This window comes from Gambusia affinis, linkage group LG20 (genome assembly GCF_019740435.1).
Source record: "Gambusia affinis linkage group LG20, SWU_Gaff_1.0, whole genome shotgun sequence".
In the NCBI taxonomy this organism is placed as follows: Eukaryota; Metazoa; Chordata; class Actinopteri; order Cyprinodontiformes; family Poeciliidae; genus Gambusia; species Gambusia affinis.
In genome coordinates this window covers 18036651-18052042 of record NC_057887.1, presented here as the reverse complement: position 1 = coordinate 18052042, position 15392 = coordinate 18036651, and the positions used below count along the sequence as shown (strand labels likewise).

The following is a 15392-nucleotide window of genomic DNA, read 5'->3' as shown; positions in this document are numbered from 1 at the left end:
TTACTCAGCAGATACAGCTCTGAAAAAAATGAAGAGATCATTTAAAATGATCCGTTTCTATGATTTTACTTGTTATGGATTTATGTTTGAGTAAAATCAAAATTGATCTTTTGTTCTATGAACTGCTGGCAACATTTCTCCAAAATCACAAGCAAAAATCTTGTATTCATTTTCTGAAAATGAGAAATGGTCCAAAAAACGAAAGAGATGCAGCGCTTTCAGATCTCAAACAAGTTCATACTCATTTAGAAACACCAATACTAATGTTTTAACTCAGAAATTAATATTTGGTGGAATAAACAGGAGGTTTTCAATGGGGTTCAGTGCAGGGGGTTCTTAAGTTCATGAACTCTTTGCACTCACCTGTTAAAGAAACACACCCAAATTAACAACAGCCTTAACAAAAGCCAGTCTAATTCAGTTGCAAACTGCTTTTTCAAAATATGTTCTTGCATCTCAAACTGTTTTGTATTTTGTCTCCTTACTACCACAAATTTCAACGTTATTAATTGCAATTGAACAAAACAAAGTGACAAACATTTGTGAAAACGAACAAAGTGGATGGTTATAAGTTTGTTTTTGTTTTTTTTAACAAATGTGTATAAAAGTCAGTCAGCTACCCTCAGAAGTGTCTTAATTACCGTATTTTTCGAACTATGAGCCGCTACCTTTTTCCCAATTTAATCATGAGACTTGTAGCCCGGTGCGGCTTTTCTGTGGATTTTTCTTCAACCGCCAGGGGGCTCCTTAGCAGAAAGTGAATAATTGGAAGTTGTGTTGACTATCTTTTATTAATTTTGTCAAACAGTTTTTAGGTTTGCACTTTAAAAAACTGAAAGAAGAAAAAGACAGGAGTGGGAACTATTTCCCAGAATGCTTAGTGGCATGTTTTTGTATCCTGAGATGGAAGTGCGTTACATTTAAGGCAAATGTTTATTTTAAGTTTGCAAAGCGAGAGGATAATGTCCTGTTCATACCAAATGTTTTTGAGCAGAATTCATTGTGATGTTTAATACAATTCATTATCAGATCAGAAATTTTGTTCATGCAATTTGAAACAAGAATTTCAATTAAAGTAAAATAAGTTGATATTGTGAGAAATAATAATAAAAAAAAATAGAGAAATGTGTTTTTTTCTTTCTCGTTGTGAAATATTTATTTGGTTTAAATTGCAGCAAACATTGTCAAAAAACAATGTTTAGACAACTTGTCACTTGTTAGATCAACATTTCTGAGTTAAAACCAAACTAAATCTCTTGTTGACTTAAAATTGCACTTTCAAGGCTGCAGGTGGACTTTCATTTCCAACTTAAACCACCTTCAGTTGTACTTACGGGTGCCATCGAAGCGCGTGGCGATGGCGTCCAGAAAGGTGTTCTGTGGGGCCAGGAGCCCCTTCATCACAGGCATCTCGACCCAGATGTGGGGCAGCCAGCAGGTGGCTGGACGTCACACCATCCCAGAAGTGCGGCAGGGCGGCTATCTGCGACGTCTCAACAGGTGGAAGAGGTACTGAAGAGGACAATCCAAAGCCGGACGCAGGGATCCATTTTTACAGTAAATGTGACCACCTTCCTCCCTGGGAGACAGCAGCACATCCTGAAATAGACCGCGATAACTCAGTCCGACAATGCAGAGATCTGATCAGTCACAAAACCATGTAAATCCAGACCCAAAGTACTTTGTGGCTGAAGTTATCCTGTAACCATTTTCCATTCATTCGAGCCCCATAAACGTGCCTCTACACCTCTGCCATCCTTCAGCTCGAGGATCTGTGAGGATGCTGTGGCAGAGTAGTTGCATCTTCTTGAGCTTTTGCCACTCCGTCTCTTCCCCCCATCCACTCCTGTGCAGCAGCAGCCAATGAGACGCAGCCCTCTCTCTGTGGGGACCTGTTCTCATCGGATCAGGGAGCGAGACGAGGGAGGGAAACCAGGCAGGGAGGGAGGGAGGATCCTTTTTTTGGGAGCATCTGACAGCACCATTACACCCCACAGTGCTACTATCAGCACCTGGCTTTTGTGTGTTGGGAAAGATGGATTACCTGCGTGTCTGTCAGTGGAGGCTATTGTACCAGGATGGACCGTGTGCTGCTTTGGTCGTTTTAGTTGTGTGTGACAACGTTACTTTAGATTTATTTCCCTACGTGTTGGTAGGACTGTGAAGACGACATATGCTCTATGTGTTCCTGCGGGAGAATTAAAGCATGGGATAAACTGTCCTAAGAGTGGATTTAAAAGATAAGCCTCAAAATGTTTTTAAGAGGACTCAACTCATAAAGCAGTGCATTACTTTCTTCACACATCTAAACAGCAAAATAAACCCCCCTGAAGAGGATTGTTCTAAGAATAGACTTCACTTTCAGAGAGTTTGGTGCTCATTAAAGTGGCGCTCAGCAGAGAAAGATGACCCCTAAGGATTAGGTCAATTAATGTAATTGTCATTAAATATTAAATTTTGTGAGTGGCATCAGGAAACCTGATAAATGAGGGTCGTTTACAATGACACTGAGCGGTAAAATGTAGCAACATTGTGCAAAAATGCAACAAAAGGAGGGGAAAAAAGTAAAAATACTTTGGAAGGAAAATGTTACGTAAGAAAAAAACAAGATGCCTGCAAAAGAGCAAACAGAACAGTTCAGCTAAAAATTATTCACCTTTAAAAGTATTTTTATTTTCCCCAAAAGTTTGTATGTGGTAGAAAATGAGACGTCTCAAAAACTCATAAAGCAATAAAAATGGAGATTTGATTTAAAAAATACAGCTCTGTAAAAAAAAATAAGAGATCAGTTAAAATGATCAGTTTGTATAATTTTACTCTTTATAGACACATGTTTAAATGAAATGAATGATCTTTTATTCTAAGCAAAAATCTTGTATTTATTTGCAGAAAATCAGAAACGGTCAATATAATGAAAAAGAGGCACCTCAGATAATGCAAGGAAAACAAGTTCACATTCATTTAGAAACAACGATACTAATGTTTTAACTCAGAAATTAATATTTTATGGAAAAACCATGAAGTTTTCAGTGGGGTTCATGTTTTGTTTTTATTGATATTTTTATAAAAAGGATATTTTGAAAATAATATATCACACATCACACAAATCTTTAGCTTCTCTTACAGTTTTTCACGTTTCTTGAAATTATCGCATTATGTCACAGCATCAAAAGAGCGCTCTTCCAGGCAACATTTCAAAATGACAATGCATCATTTTGTATCATTTTGACTGTCGGTAATGCAAAGTATTTTTCTTTAACGTTATTATAGTCTGCTACCTTAAAAAGTAGATTATAAAACTTCAGAAAATAATGTCTCAAATCAATTTTTGGTTCATCAGAGGTCGCAATATGTTATATTTCATAAGGATAAATTGATCAAAACAGGGATCAGAACCACAATCAGTGAAAAATGTCATCATATTTACACTTTTTACACACATAATCTGCATTTTATCTTTATAAGTCATTAAAAAAAACTTACAATCAAGATCACTGGAGCCCAAGCTGCTGTCCTGAAATTTTTAACAGCATTCTTTCTCCAACATTTCTCAGTCAAACGCATGAATTCCCTCATCAGCAGTTCTGGTATTGAGTCATTCATTGGATTCAGGTGTGTTGGAGAGGGTGTGCATCTAAAAATTGCTGACTGGCAGCTCTCAGGGCTGGAGATATAGAGTCGTTAGCAGGACTAAAAAACACCAGTATGAGTGGTCAAATGATGGCCAGTTGAACTAAACAGAAAAAAAGTTGATTACTTTCCTGTTGGACCCACTTTAAGCATTCAGCATGCCGAAGTGAGTGAATCTTTATGAGTGTCTGCATAGAATAGAGTAAATATCATTATCAGCAGTTTGTCGCTGTGCTGCAAATAAACGGTTTCTCAAAGTTGTGAAGCTTTTTTTTTTAGTCTGATTTCGTTGGAGAATTCACAACATGTGCTGCAGTATCAAAAGTCTTGACAGAAAATGCTAGACCAACAAGTTACTTACAGTCACATATCTTCATAGAATGAAAAAGTTTTGCTTTACAAACGATTTTAAAATTTGAAGAAAGAAAACCTCCCAAAAAAAAAACTAGAAACAGGAGACAGTGAAAGTAAAAGGCCACCTTGCAGACGGTTAAGGCATTGTTAACTCTTTGTGGCTCCTATTCAGGACTTGGCAGCGATTCACTGTGCTCTATTTTTAATGATCTCTCATTGTCCTGTCTGCTTGTAGCTCATCCATCTCTACTTGTTACTAATAAAGAGGCTAATCCATTAAATATGCTCACTATCGGTTCTGTGGTCTAGCATGACTGAGTGATGCACAAAAGGTCAGGTGCAACACAATGCCAGCAACATTACTGTGCTGTGTCCACAAACACAGCAGATGTAACTTTTTACCCACAAGAAAAAGTCCATCACAGAGCATTTGGAGAAGCTAAAACATTTTATCCTACACTGATTCAGTTCAATTCAATTTATTTACAACAGTCTGGAGTGTTTTGGCTCTTGAAAAAAAATAAGAGCTTACACTGCAAAATTATCAGTTTCTCTGATTTTATTTATTATAGGTATATGGTTGAATAAAATGAAAATTGTTCTTTTATTCTATGAACTACTGACAACATGTCTCCGAAACTCCAAGCAGAAATTTTGTATTTATTAGCAGAAAATGAGAAATGATCAAGAATAATCATTCCAGACCTCAAATAATGCAAAGAAAACAAGTTCATATGCATTTAGGAACAACAATACTAATGTTTTAACTCAGGAAGAGTTCAGAAATCAATATTTGGTGGAATAATCATGAGGTTTTCAATGGAGTTCAGTGCAGTGGGCTCAATTTTTCCCAAAGCTGTATTTTGGTCACATCTCCAATGAAGTCAGCATCACTCAGTTACCGTCTTTAAGAAGGTATTGTTTTTCTTAGTGTCCTATTTAGAGTGATCCGGAGTGAGAAGAAACAACTGTGAGGTGCCATTCCTCCAACTGACTTTCTTTGGAAGAACAGCTGCTGGAGCCGAAGCCAAAGATCCATTCACCTGAGAGAGAAATTAAGGTGATCTGGTGACTTTCAACCCTATTTTTTCCTCTTTCAAACTTTCCCGCTCAAATTAACTATAAGAACGTAAAAGGTAACACTTTATTTGAAGCCTTGTGTGTGACATGACTCTATCATAAACATGACATAACACGTTTTAAGAATATGAAAAAGTCTTTATGAATGTTTATGACTGTTGTCACAAAGTGTCATTCGGTAAATAGTGACACTTCTTTTAATTAAAGTTGCTTTAAATGTCCATAGAAAGTGCCAATTTTGCATTAAAATTGTCATTATTTACCAAATAATGCAAAGTTGGTTAAATTTTAAGTCGGGAAACTCTTTAAACTCCCGAGAGAGCACTGGATTTATGCTAACCATGAACGTGTCGGTGATGACGCAGCCAAATTTTCAGTACCGTAATTCCGCCACACTTTGCGCTATTGGAAAAATTCCAACGGTTTCAGAAAGGGGACACGTTGCGTTTTCCAGCCCATATCGGATTATTACGGTAATTTCACTCCCGCTGTAGCAGTGAGTGAAACTGATCTGAGACACTCTTTCAAATTGCGAAAATAACTGTAGTTACGGATGAATAAGTTATATATATATATATATATATATATATATATATATATCTATATATATATATATATATATATATATATATATTTACTCATAGGACATTTAAAGAATTATGTACAATTAAAATAAGCAGAAATATCCAGGCGGAGATTTGAAATGTAGGACTCGAAGGGTTCAAAGTGACACATCAATTCAACTTGGATAACATTTTGAACGCTAAAAGTCAACTTTAGAGTTTGTGTATTTTCTTTGCATGTTTTTACTTAATTGATCTCAGCGTGATTAATAATGACTAATAAATCGTAATCGATTTAACGGTTATTCACGAATCTTTGATAAGAAGAACTGCCCACCAATCTTCCTCCTCAATGAAAATCGACGGCACTAATTTTGACTTTAATTGGAGGACAGTATGCTCCTCAAGTCACTCAGCGTGCAATTTTCCTTCTCTCATTTAAACCCGCCTTACTCCCTTCAGCACCTGACCCATTGAGGAATCAGGCCTGTCATTCTCACATCTTGGCTGCTTACACTGAATTAACTAGCAAGCGAGCAGATGTTTGCACACATGGTCGAAATATTTCTAAGGCTGCAAATCCGCCAGGAAATTGAGACACTCGCCTTCCAACAAGAGACAAACCAAAACAAGCTGAGAAATTGTGTACAATACTGTACTGTAGCAGTCAATTAGTTGTTTTCTGCCAACAAAAAATAATAACTTTGGTATCTTTACAATGTTTTCATAGAGAATTTGTCAAGTGCTGACCAGTGAGAACAATCTCTTAGCTCTTTATGGGGATTAGCTGACACGCAGACAATGTGAGGGGTTATCACTGAAGCAAAAATAAACTGAGAACAATGTCAAATCTCAGCTGAAATAGGACGCGACTAAAAATATTAGCCCACTTTATGAACTCTTGTAGGAGAAACACTTTTCATGCAACAGCACACCACAGGAAAAAAAACAAAGAGAACCGTCTTGGTTTCAGATAAGTCCTACTGTTCACATTTAATTTGATTAAATTCATTATATAAGGGATGAAGGGCTCCTGTTTTTCTACATGAAATCTCGCCTGCATGTGTTATACATTTCAGTTCACACTGACACAGGATTAAATTTGCTGAAGTCATTTCCAGCATGGATTTCACAGCACAGACTAATTTTATATTCAAACTCTTGCAAACTGTTTAACTAAAATAAACCACATTAGGTCATAAATGTTTGACTAGCACCTCCAAGCGGTGACAAAGAGTACTGAAAGCCAAAGAAGGAATTTATTGAAATTACTTAAAATCTCTGGAGTCAAGGAATCAATTCCAAGCAGCTGCTTAGGACACCAAAAACATAACAACTGTCAGGTAAATCCAGACTTTAATGAGGACTGAAAAATATTTTTAACTGGTTATCTATCTTAGAAACATCCTTCACTTACTGTAGAATCACTTAAGCTGCAGAAACAGTTTACAATGCAATGCTAATGTGTTCCCAATATACATTTTTACAGTTTTTGACTGAACAAGGAAATTATGGTGTAATCCAGGGGCGTCCAAACTGCGGCCCAGGGGCCATTTGTGACCCTCTGAAGGATTTTGTTCGGCCCCTGGTCTCAAATGTAGGCATTGGTGGTTGTTGCAGAAGGACACTTTTTCATCTTATTAAAGAGAAAAAAAACAGATTCTCATTTATTAACAATGTTTCTGTAATCGTCTTAACTTTGGAGTAACTAGAACCGCAAGCATCAACCTATTTTAACTCAAAAAAAGAAAATAATCAAACTCAAAATGTCAGAAACGTTGTGCCTGTCTTATGACTCTAATTGTGCAAAACCTTTTTTATGCTTTTAAAAAAAATCTATAATCATTTAAATTTAGATAAATAATAAGTGCATGAACTTTTTATAAGTCATAAAACATTTGCTATAAAATACTTATTTTGGTCTAAAAGTACTTCCAAATTAACATTTTGGCCCTCATGGTAGAAAGTTTCTGGTGTAATCTGTTGTCTGCCATCTTCAACTGTCACCTTTAAGCTTTAAATGTTTCTATAAGAACTTAAATAAATGTATTTAATGTTCATATGCTGCATATGACTGACTTTCTAGTTGGAAACCATATTAATGCAAAAACTTGCAAAACTACTTATAGACCTTCAAATTTCTCATATTTTGTCAAATTACAGCCACAAGCTTAACTGTATTTTATTGACATTTTATGTAATTAATCAATTCAATGGTTGTCAGTATTTTTTTTAGGAAATAAAAATGTGATCTGTGTAATGACCGATACAGTATTTACTGAATAATAGCAGATGTCCTTAAAAAAATCTCAACACGTAAGTGAAGCTGAATGTATAAAATTAATCTTTCTAGTGAATCTGTTTATCATGATAGAATAAAAAACACCCAATACATTATCGTCATAAAATATAAATAAACTGTTGTAATTTTTGTGTTCAAATCCTCCCAAAGGCACTTTTTAAATCTTATAACTTCACTTCCTTTCTGTTCATGATTCATGTCTCATCTTCAGGAAATAGTTTTTCGCAGCAGGAACTCTGCATACTCTTTCCGTCGGAGCACACGATGCATTTTGAAAGTGTTGGCCGAGGTGCTTGTGTCCGCCATCATCTTCTTCTGAAGCTCCTTAAACGCCCCTTCTGACACCAGCTGCACCCTCATCGGCCCGATGCTGCCTTTTATACGAAAGGACTTATACACCGCAGAGTCCTTCTGGAGACAAATGTCCAGCTGGAGGGACAGAAAGAATAAAAAATAAGAGAAACTTTTGCAAGAATAAATCAGAGATCACTGGATTTCGTCTCACCTTATATCTCTGTTCTTCTGTTAGATTCCTCACTCCTTTTAGCTCTATAAACACTTGGTAATGAGGATCTGAGCCTCCTATTGAATCGCCTGTAAAGGAACGGTAAATTCAAAATTCATGGAGTTTAAAAAGTCAAATTCCAAACTCAAGGATAAACCCGATAAATTTTACCCAAGATGCCGCTCTCGGCACAAGAGTAGTCGGCGAGCTGAGCTCCGGGCCACTGAGCGACGGCGCTCTTCAACGCTCCGAGGAACAACGCCTCAGAGACTTTCTCTCCTCGAACGTTGAGCATCTGACCTCGTCTGACAGGAGACAGAACAAAAAAAAACAACAAAAAGCTCAAGAATCTTTTACGCTTTGGATAACATGACATTTGGTAGTTAAAGGATGAAGCTTTCAAACCTGTACTGAAACTCCACAATTGGACACTGGTTATGAAATCCAGTGACTTTCACAATGTCTCCGATACGATATCTGAGACACAGAAAGAATGTCACATTGTAATAAACCATAACATTGATGAACGCAGCGATTACACTGCAAAAACACAAAATCTTACCAAGTATTTTTGGTCCAGTTTCCAGTGCAAATATCTTAGTGCACTTGGAATAAGACAAACTAACTTAAAAAAAACTTTTCAACAAGATATACACACTTGTTTTAGGTGAATAATTTATTAATATTGATGAAATAGATTTAAAAAAAAAAAAATTCTGTTAAAAAAGTTTTTTTTAATTTCAGTTTTTATTCTTATTATTCTTTTTAAATTCAGTTTTAAAAGGCAGATAAATAATAAACAAAAAAACCTCAGAATTTTTAAAAACATAATTTAAAAAAAACTAAAATTTGAGGTATTTTAATGCCTGAAATGCAATAGCAAATTACTAACTCATTTATTGCAAGCTTGGTTATTTGTAGCAAAGGAGCAAATAAGCCAAAAACATATTTAAACAGTTTTTAGAAAAAACACATTTTCTAACACGTGAAAAGCTAAACCTTTTTGCTTGATTTAACATCATTAAGTAATTTATAAAAGGAGGGAAAAATTATGTTTAGTAATTTTTTTACTGTATTTGAACAGGATGGAGCTAAAACTATGAAGGAGCTCTGGGTATAAAGTACTTAGAGACAAAAGATTTTTTTTAAGGATTATTTTTATCTTAAATGCAAAACGTCCAAAATTTTTGCACAATTCAGCCTTAATTACTCTTCTGACTGTGTTGTTACTTCAGCAAAATGCCTTTGTTTTAGTCTAAATATTTCATTTAACGATTAGTTGATTACTAAATTAGGTGACAATTACTTGAATAATTGATTTGTCACAATTAATCGTTTCAGCAATAGTCATAATACGTCACTCCTCATAAAACTTCTTCTCTGTTATTTAAAAAAAATAAACTTATCATATCAGACCTGAAAAGGCCTGAGGTGTTGGTGATGATGAGTTCGTAGCTTTCTCCTTCCTTCACCTCCTCCATCAGCAGAGTTTGGGGGGTTTCTTCATCCAGGCTGCTTTCCGGCAGGAACTCACAGAACATGGAGCGCGGACAAAGCAGGTAGCGTCTGTCTGGTTCCTGAGGCCACAGGTTCACCCCTATCAGACCTGCAGGGGCAGAAGACGTGAACGCTAATATTTAGTGATTATATTTTCCGTGAAACCTGAGTGTTCATATTAGGGCTGTTGTAAAAGAATATTTTTACAGCGCTGCCCACCACAAATAATGACCCGGGCAGAACACGGCGCACTAAATAATAAAACAGAATTTAACAAAGCTTCGAGGTAGATAAATTTTCCTCAAGGGATTTTAATAATCAAGGTACTCGAATCATTCGAGGAATCGTTCCATCCCTAGTTCGTACCCTCCGTAGCAGCGTAGAAGGGTGAATAGAAAGGCACTCCTCTGCAGTAATGCTCCCTCAACATTTCCCCGTAGATCTGATTGGAGCCAGAGTCCACTGCCAGCACCAGGTTCAGGTGAGGCCACAGGCGCTTGGCAATCCCCCCAAAGCCCTCCTGGAAGTGGGCCCGCAGCTGGGCAGCCCTCTCTGCATCTGGCTTCATTAGAGCCTCCAGTCTGCTCCTCACTTTGGGCTCCAGGGTCAAGGCCCTGCTGATCGTCCCTCGCTCCACGTCCTCCACCAGCTCCTGCCAGCGCTCCTGTCAGATTGAAAGCCAAACAGAAACAATCCTAGTTATCTAATTAATTATTATACTCTGATTTATAAAAAGTGACTCTTTTGAAAAACAGGAATGTGAAAAAAACGATACAATCTACTATTAGTAGAGATGTTTTGATAATGATACTTTACAAAGTATGATCATTTCTAGTTATCTATTGATGGTAGTTTTATTTTTTGGTGAAATTTAAAGAACTGTAATTAGAATTAAATAGTTAATATATTGGTGAGTTAACTTTTAAATGTGTGTTTATAGTTAAATATTTGGATTTTACATGCAAGATTATGTAGGTGGTGGAAATATTTTTAAGTTTACACTTTCACCAATTCCCTTGGATATGCAAAACAAAAGTTTTGACACTATGATTTATGTTGCAAGTTTTTTTTGCACACATTCAAAACATAAAACAAAGTTACACTGAAAACAAAGTGCTGCAACATAGGTATCAAGATTACAGGATTCTGAAAGTCACATAAAATCTAATGAAACACTTTTGACATTTGTGATTGTAACGTGACAAAAAGTGGGAAAAAAACAAACAAACAGTAAGAATGATTAGTTGAGCAAATGTAGCTCAGCAGAGCGTTTAATTTTTGACATGCACCTGAAGAGCAGTGAAAGCATAGAAGACCGTAGAAGCAAAGTTGGACTCCAACGTTCCCACACTGGGATCTTTCACCGCAAACAGTAGGTGCAGGTATAAAGTGTCCTTCTCACTGGGAACCTGACAGGAAAAAGAACATTTTCAAAAATAAATTTTAAAAACTCAAGAAAATTAGCCACTTGTCTGATTTTGTGATTGTACCTCAAAGGCAGGAGCTGGAGTCGTATAGAGGTTGAGGATGTGGCGAGATGAGGAGGGCGTGGAGGAATTTGGTCCGATAGGAATTCCTGCCTCTGATTGGCGAAATGTGGGAGTGTAGAAGAATTTGGTGGTGCGCTGAAGGCTGTCGGACTCAGGGAAAGCCTGCCGCATGGCCTCTAGACAAACAGTCACCCCCTGATACAAACCAATGCTTCTTATTACATGCAAAAGACAGGACAGCACCAGAAAAAGAGGTGAAGTTGAAGCAGCCTGACCTGCAGGAAGAAGTCTGTGTTTGTGTCCTTGGTGCTGAGCAACATGGCGCTCGGTCCCGACGTCCCAGAGGTCATGGCCAGAATCAGCGGCTGCTCAGCAATAATTACCTTCTCTTCTCCAGCTGCAATGCGTTCGATAAACTCCCGGTAGTCACCGTACGTGGTGATGGGGTGACGGGCTCGGAAACCAGCAGCGTCTAATGAAAAGGCCCCGGAGACCCGGGGTTCAGCAAAATGAAAACACTTCATGTCTCAACGTTTTCAAGCAGGAATGTCTAAATTTTCCAGATTACGACAAGTAGCACTTACTAGAAGCAGAAAGGAGAACATTGTTCTATTTATTTACTTTAAAAAATAAAATCTGAAAGCGCTGAATGATGAGGTTCAAGTACTACTTCAGATTCTAATTGGATTTGTCACTGAGGGTGTGTTGTTGTTGTTCTGGGAGACGTACAGCTGTGCAGTGACAGCTTTCCACTACACAGCATTTTGAAAAATGGACAAAAGGTTTAAATTAGGCCACATCTGATTAGAGCTCCTGCTTTGACATGTTCGCCCATTACATGACTTATGGCAAACCACAAAAGGGTCTTCTTATGAACAAACGTTTGGAGGACTAATAGTCCCTCTGCTGACAGATTCTCCCTCCTCCGCTCCTGCCCAGCCTGTCATAACCATGCTTTGGTAGATTTGCAGTCTGTCAGATGATTAATTGATCAGACCTTGGTGAGATAATCAAAGCTTTGGGATGTTGTTTTATAATGCCTTAAACTTCTCCACACTTGACATGCCTGTTGAATTATGTCTGGAAGGGATTTTACTGAAGTGTATCAGGGTAAAGGAGGTTGAATGGAAATGTATGCCACTCTTTTTTTCATTTTGCATTGATTAAACCCCAATAAAACACTATAACGTTCGTGGTTGCATCATTCATAGAAGGAGTTTGATTGAAAAGGGTATGAATACTATCAAATCCCTGTAAACCAGTGTTTCTCAATTCCGGTCCTCAGGCCTCCCCTGCCCTGCATGTTTTAGGTTTTTCCCTTCTGTCGCACACCTGTATTGAATCTATGGATGATTAACAGGTTTCTGCAGCACTTGATGGTCATGCAATGATTAGAATCAGCTGTTCTGAAATAGAGACACATCTAAAACATGCAGAGCAGGGGGGCCTGAGGACTGGAATTGAGAAGCACTGCTGTAAACACAGCTTATGTAGTCCATACTGTAACGTTACATCACCTTTGTTAACAACTATATGGCTCCCAAATAAGTATTTTTTTCTGTTTTTACCTTCAATAGAGCGGAAGTCATACTTTCTTCCATAGAAAGTGTCCGCATTTTTCCGGAGTCTCTTCAGCAGAGTCTCCTCCTGGACCTGCTTCACCTTGAGCGTATCGGCTTCTAGTTTCTTTCGCTGCTGCCTGCCAAGCCAACCCACCGCCTTCACCGCCACATATTGGCTCAACAAACTGCCCAACGTCCGTTTATCACCCTTCACTTTCGAGCTAATGTCCCTCCAAAGCAGCGCCATCCCGGCCAAAGAGAGGACACCGACGGCAGTGGGTAGAGGGGGCGGCATGGCTGCAAGAAACACCGAGGAGTTACACAAGAAAAACTGGAGGTAGACGTGACAGTAGGGAGCGCTGTTGGTTTAATTTACGTCGTCACAGGTCTCTTTTCTGTTTAGGACAAAACTGTTTTAGTTTCAAGGATGGTAATTGACTTTAACATCTTTTCACACATTCACCAAACATCGTATGTTCAGGTAACTCACCCAGCGTTTGCCCATTAATGGCCACAACTACGGAGAAAACTGCAAAACAAAGCGGAACTGCGACGCCAATCCATGAGCAACCCATATGTCCAACAAAATAATCGGATTCTCCTCTTTTTAATCAAAGTAAACGAAAACAACGTTCAGTCTGCATTTATGTGCAGGGGGTACGGGCTTTTTCTTCAACTTTATCATCAGTGTGAAAGTCTTCCGTGTTTGGCTGATATTTGTGAGCCTGATTGGTTGATCTCTCAGTGACGTAACTCAGTTTGTTTCTCACAGCCAATGAGATGTAACAACAAGACCTAAAAATGAAAGCACCATGTACAGGTACTGTTATTTGAGATCGGATTCTATTTAATTCAGTTTTGGTGTACAGCGCTTAATAACACATCACTTAAGAAATCCTAATCGGATGAATAGATTCGCATTATATAAAGCTTTAACTTATATTTAGTTATAGTAATTATAAATTAATAGAAATTTACAGTAGTTATATTCTAGTGATTTAGAAAGAGACAAATATGAACCCCTATTTAGGGGCTACTTTACATGTCACTATTCGTTTTTAAAAAATCTCTAAACTGTAGACAGTTTATTAACTGCTATTGTGGAAAATGTTCATAGATTTCACGTTGCCATCAGATGTAAAGTATTCCGCGTGTTCCGATATCCACATTATGTAGAAGGCGGTAAAAATAAAATTTGCTGTCAGAAGTGGGATTCGAACCCACGCCTCCAGGGGAGACTGCGACCTGAACGCAGCGCCTTAGACCGCTCGGCCATCCTGACTAATACAACATGGCGGACAAAACAAAAACTCTACAATATCTTCATGAACAATAGTTACTGTACAAGTTAATACCACGCTGAATTTGACGAGTACGTATCACGCCATGTGAGAAATCAGCGGAAATAAAGACTGACAACATAAAAGCCTAGGTTCCACCGAGATTTGAACTCGGATCGCTGGATTCAGAGTCCAGAGTGCTAACCATTACACCATGGAACCCTTCCTCTACAAGTGATATAATAGAAAGTTTTCTGGTGAAAAGTACCGTTTTTCTGTCTCCAACATTGTGGTGGAACATGAAAATTATTTGTCCACATCTTTAAGTGATATTTTACCATTAAATGGGGTGTATGGCAATCTGTTAGCTGTTGCTCAATGAATGACATCGACAATAGACAGACTTTATTGTCAAAAAAAAGTTCAACTGCCTTGAACATGAGGTGGACTTTTTCAAAATGGCAGGGTTGCCTGCTTCACTCTACGTCATGATCAATTCCACATATTAAGATTTATTGTGCGGTATCATTTAATGGACCTTACCAGAGGGGCCGCTTTTCATTGGCTGATGCTCATTCTACGTGGTCACGTGGGTGGCAGTCTCACAAACACACGCTTCTCGTTAGCTAAGTACAGCATAATAGCAGTTCTGATACAACTTCTACACCTTGAAGCCTGTCTGCTACACAGTCTTACGTTAGCTAAACAGATCAATATGCAACGTGTACTGTACCTGACACACACTAAAGATTTTATTTTAGCAGAAAAGGCTTTGGACTAAATTGTTACTCGTGTTAGCGACTCTAGCACAAAGTACAGCTGGTCAATCAACCATCGCTGTGTTCAGGGAAGCGCTGATTAATAATCCATAAATAAATATCAAGCCTGGAAACTTGATGTCGTAACGGACTGAATGTTTTGTTTTTAACGTAATCTTTGCTCGTCTTGCGGGGCACAGGCGATTGATACGGTAACAAGTGTGCTTAAACTACAAAGAGAGACAGACTAAAAAGGTACGAATGGTTTTGAGTTGATCACCTGTTCGGGTTATTTTACCTTTGTTTACATTTGCTGTGGCTCCTTACAGCCGCTGTAGTTTCTAAACGTTGGACCAATTACCCTGTTTGTT

The 15392-nt window shown here is 37.9% G+C and overlaps 2 protein-coding genes and 2 non-coding genes across 5 annotated transcripts in view; all 4 read right to left on the bottom strand.

Annotated features, from left to right (window-relative positions):
- The window catches only part of kcnh4b (potassium voltage-gated channel, subfamily H (eag-related), member 4b), a 57273-nt gene extending 52770 nt beyond the window's left edge, over nucleotides 1-4503 (bottom strand). Inside the window, exons 1-2 of the mRNA XM_044102720.1 lie at nucleotides 3484-4503; nucleotides 1335-1599 (exon numbers count right to left, since the gene is read on the bottom strand). Of these exons, the coding sequence (XP_043958655.1) occupies nucleotides 1335-1410 (76 nt within the window). The 5' untranslated portion in view covers nucleotides 1411-1599; nucleotides 3484-4503. The remainder of the gene's footprint in view (nucleotides 1-1334; nucleotides 1600-3483) is intronic.
- A 2369-nt stretch (nucleotides 4504-6872) lies between these two features.
- On the bottom strand, nucleotides 6873-13705 carry ghdc (GH3 domain containing). 2 transcript variants are annotated; one of them, XM_044102430.1, is made up of 11 exons: nucleotides 13474-13705; nucleotides 12990-13280; nucleotides 11697-11893; nucleotides 11422-11616; nucleotides 11221-11340; nucleotides 10298-10595; nucleotides 9851-10040; nucleotides 8840-8911; nucleotides 8606-8739; nucleotides 8435-8523; nucleotides 6873-8358 (listed from the first exon to the last, which is right to left on the bottom strand). In XM_044102430.1, the coding sequence occupies exons 1-11, from the start codon at nucleotides 13556-13558 to the stop codon at nucleotides 8137-8139; spliced, it is 1893 nt and encodes a 630-aa protein (XP_043958365.1). In that variant the 5' UTR covers nucleotides 13559-13705; the 3' UTR covers nucleotides 6873-8136. The 2 variants fall into 2 exon arrangements, with proteins under 2 accessions (XP_043958365.1, XP_043958366.1); XM_044102431.1 differs by having other exon boundaries at nucleotides 12990-13378; nucleotides 13474-13577.
- A 477-nt stretch (nucleotides 13706-14182) lies between these two features.
- On the bottom strand, nucleotides 14183-14265 carry trnal-cag. Its single transcript has one exon. It is a non-coding gene; the product is annotated as a tRNA-Leu (tRNA).
- A 148-nt stretch (nucleotides 14266-14413) lies between these two features.
- On the bottom strand, nucleotides 14414-14485 carry trnaq-cug. The gene has a single exon. It is a non-coding gene; the product is annotated as a tRNA-Gln (tRNA).
- Nucleotides 14486-15392: the final 907 nt, after the last annotated feature.

Bases quoted from the DNA above. Each gene is read 5' to 3' on its own strand.
- ghdc (XM_044102430.1), bottom strand. From the start codon at position 13,558: ATGGGTTGCTCATGGATTGGCGTCGCAGTTCCGCTTTGTTTTGCAGTT. The intron at 10,596-11,220 runs GTGCATGTCAAA...TCAATCTGACAG, and splicing joins ATGCTTTCACTGCTCTTCAG to GAGCGCTGGCAGGAGCTGGT. The intron at 8,359-8,434 runs GTGAGACGAAAT...CTGTCCCTCCAG, and splicing joins CAGAAGAACAGAGATATAAG to CTGGACATTTGTCTCCAGAA.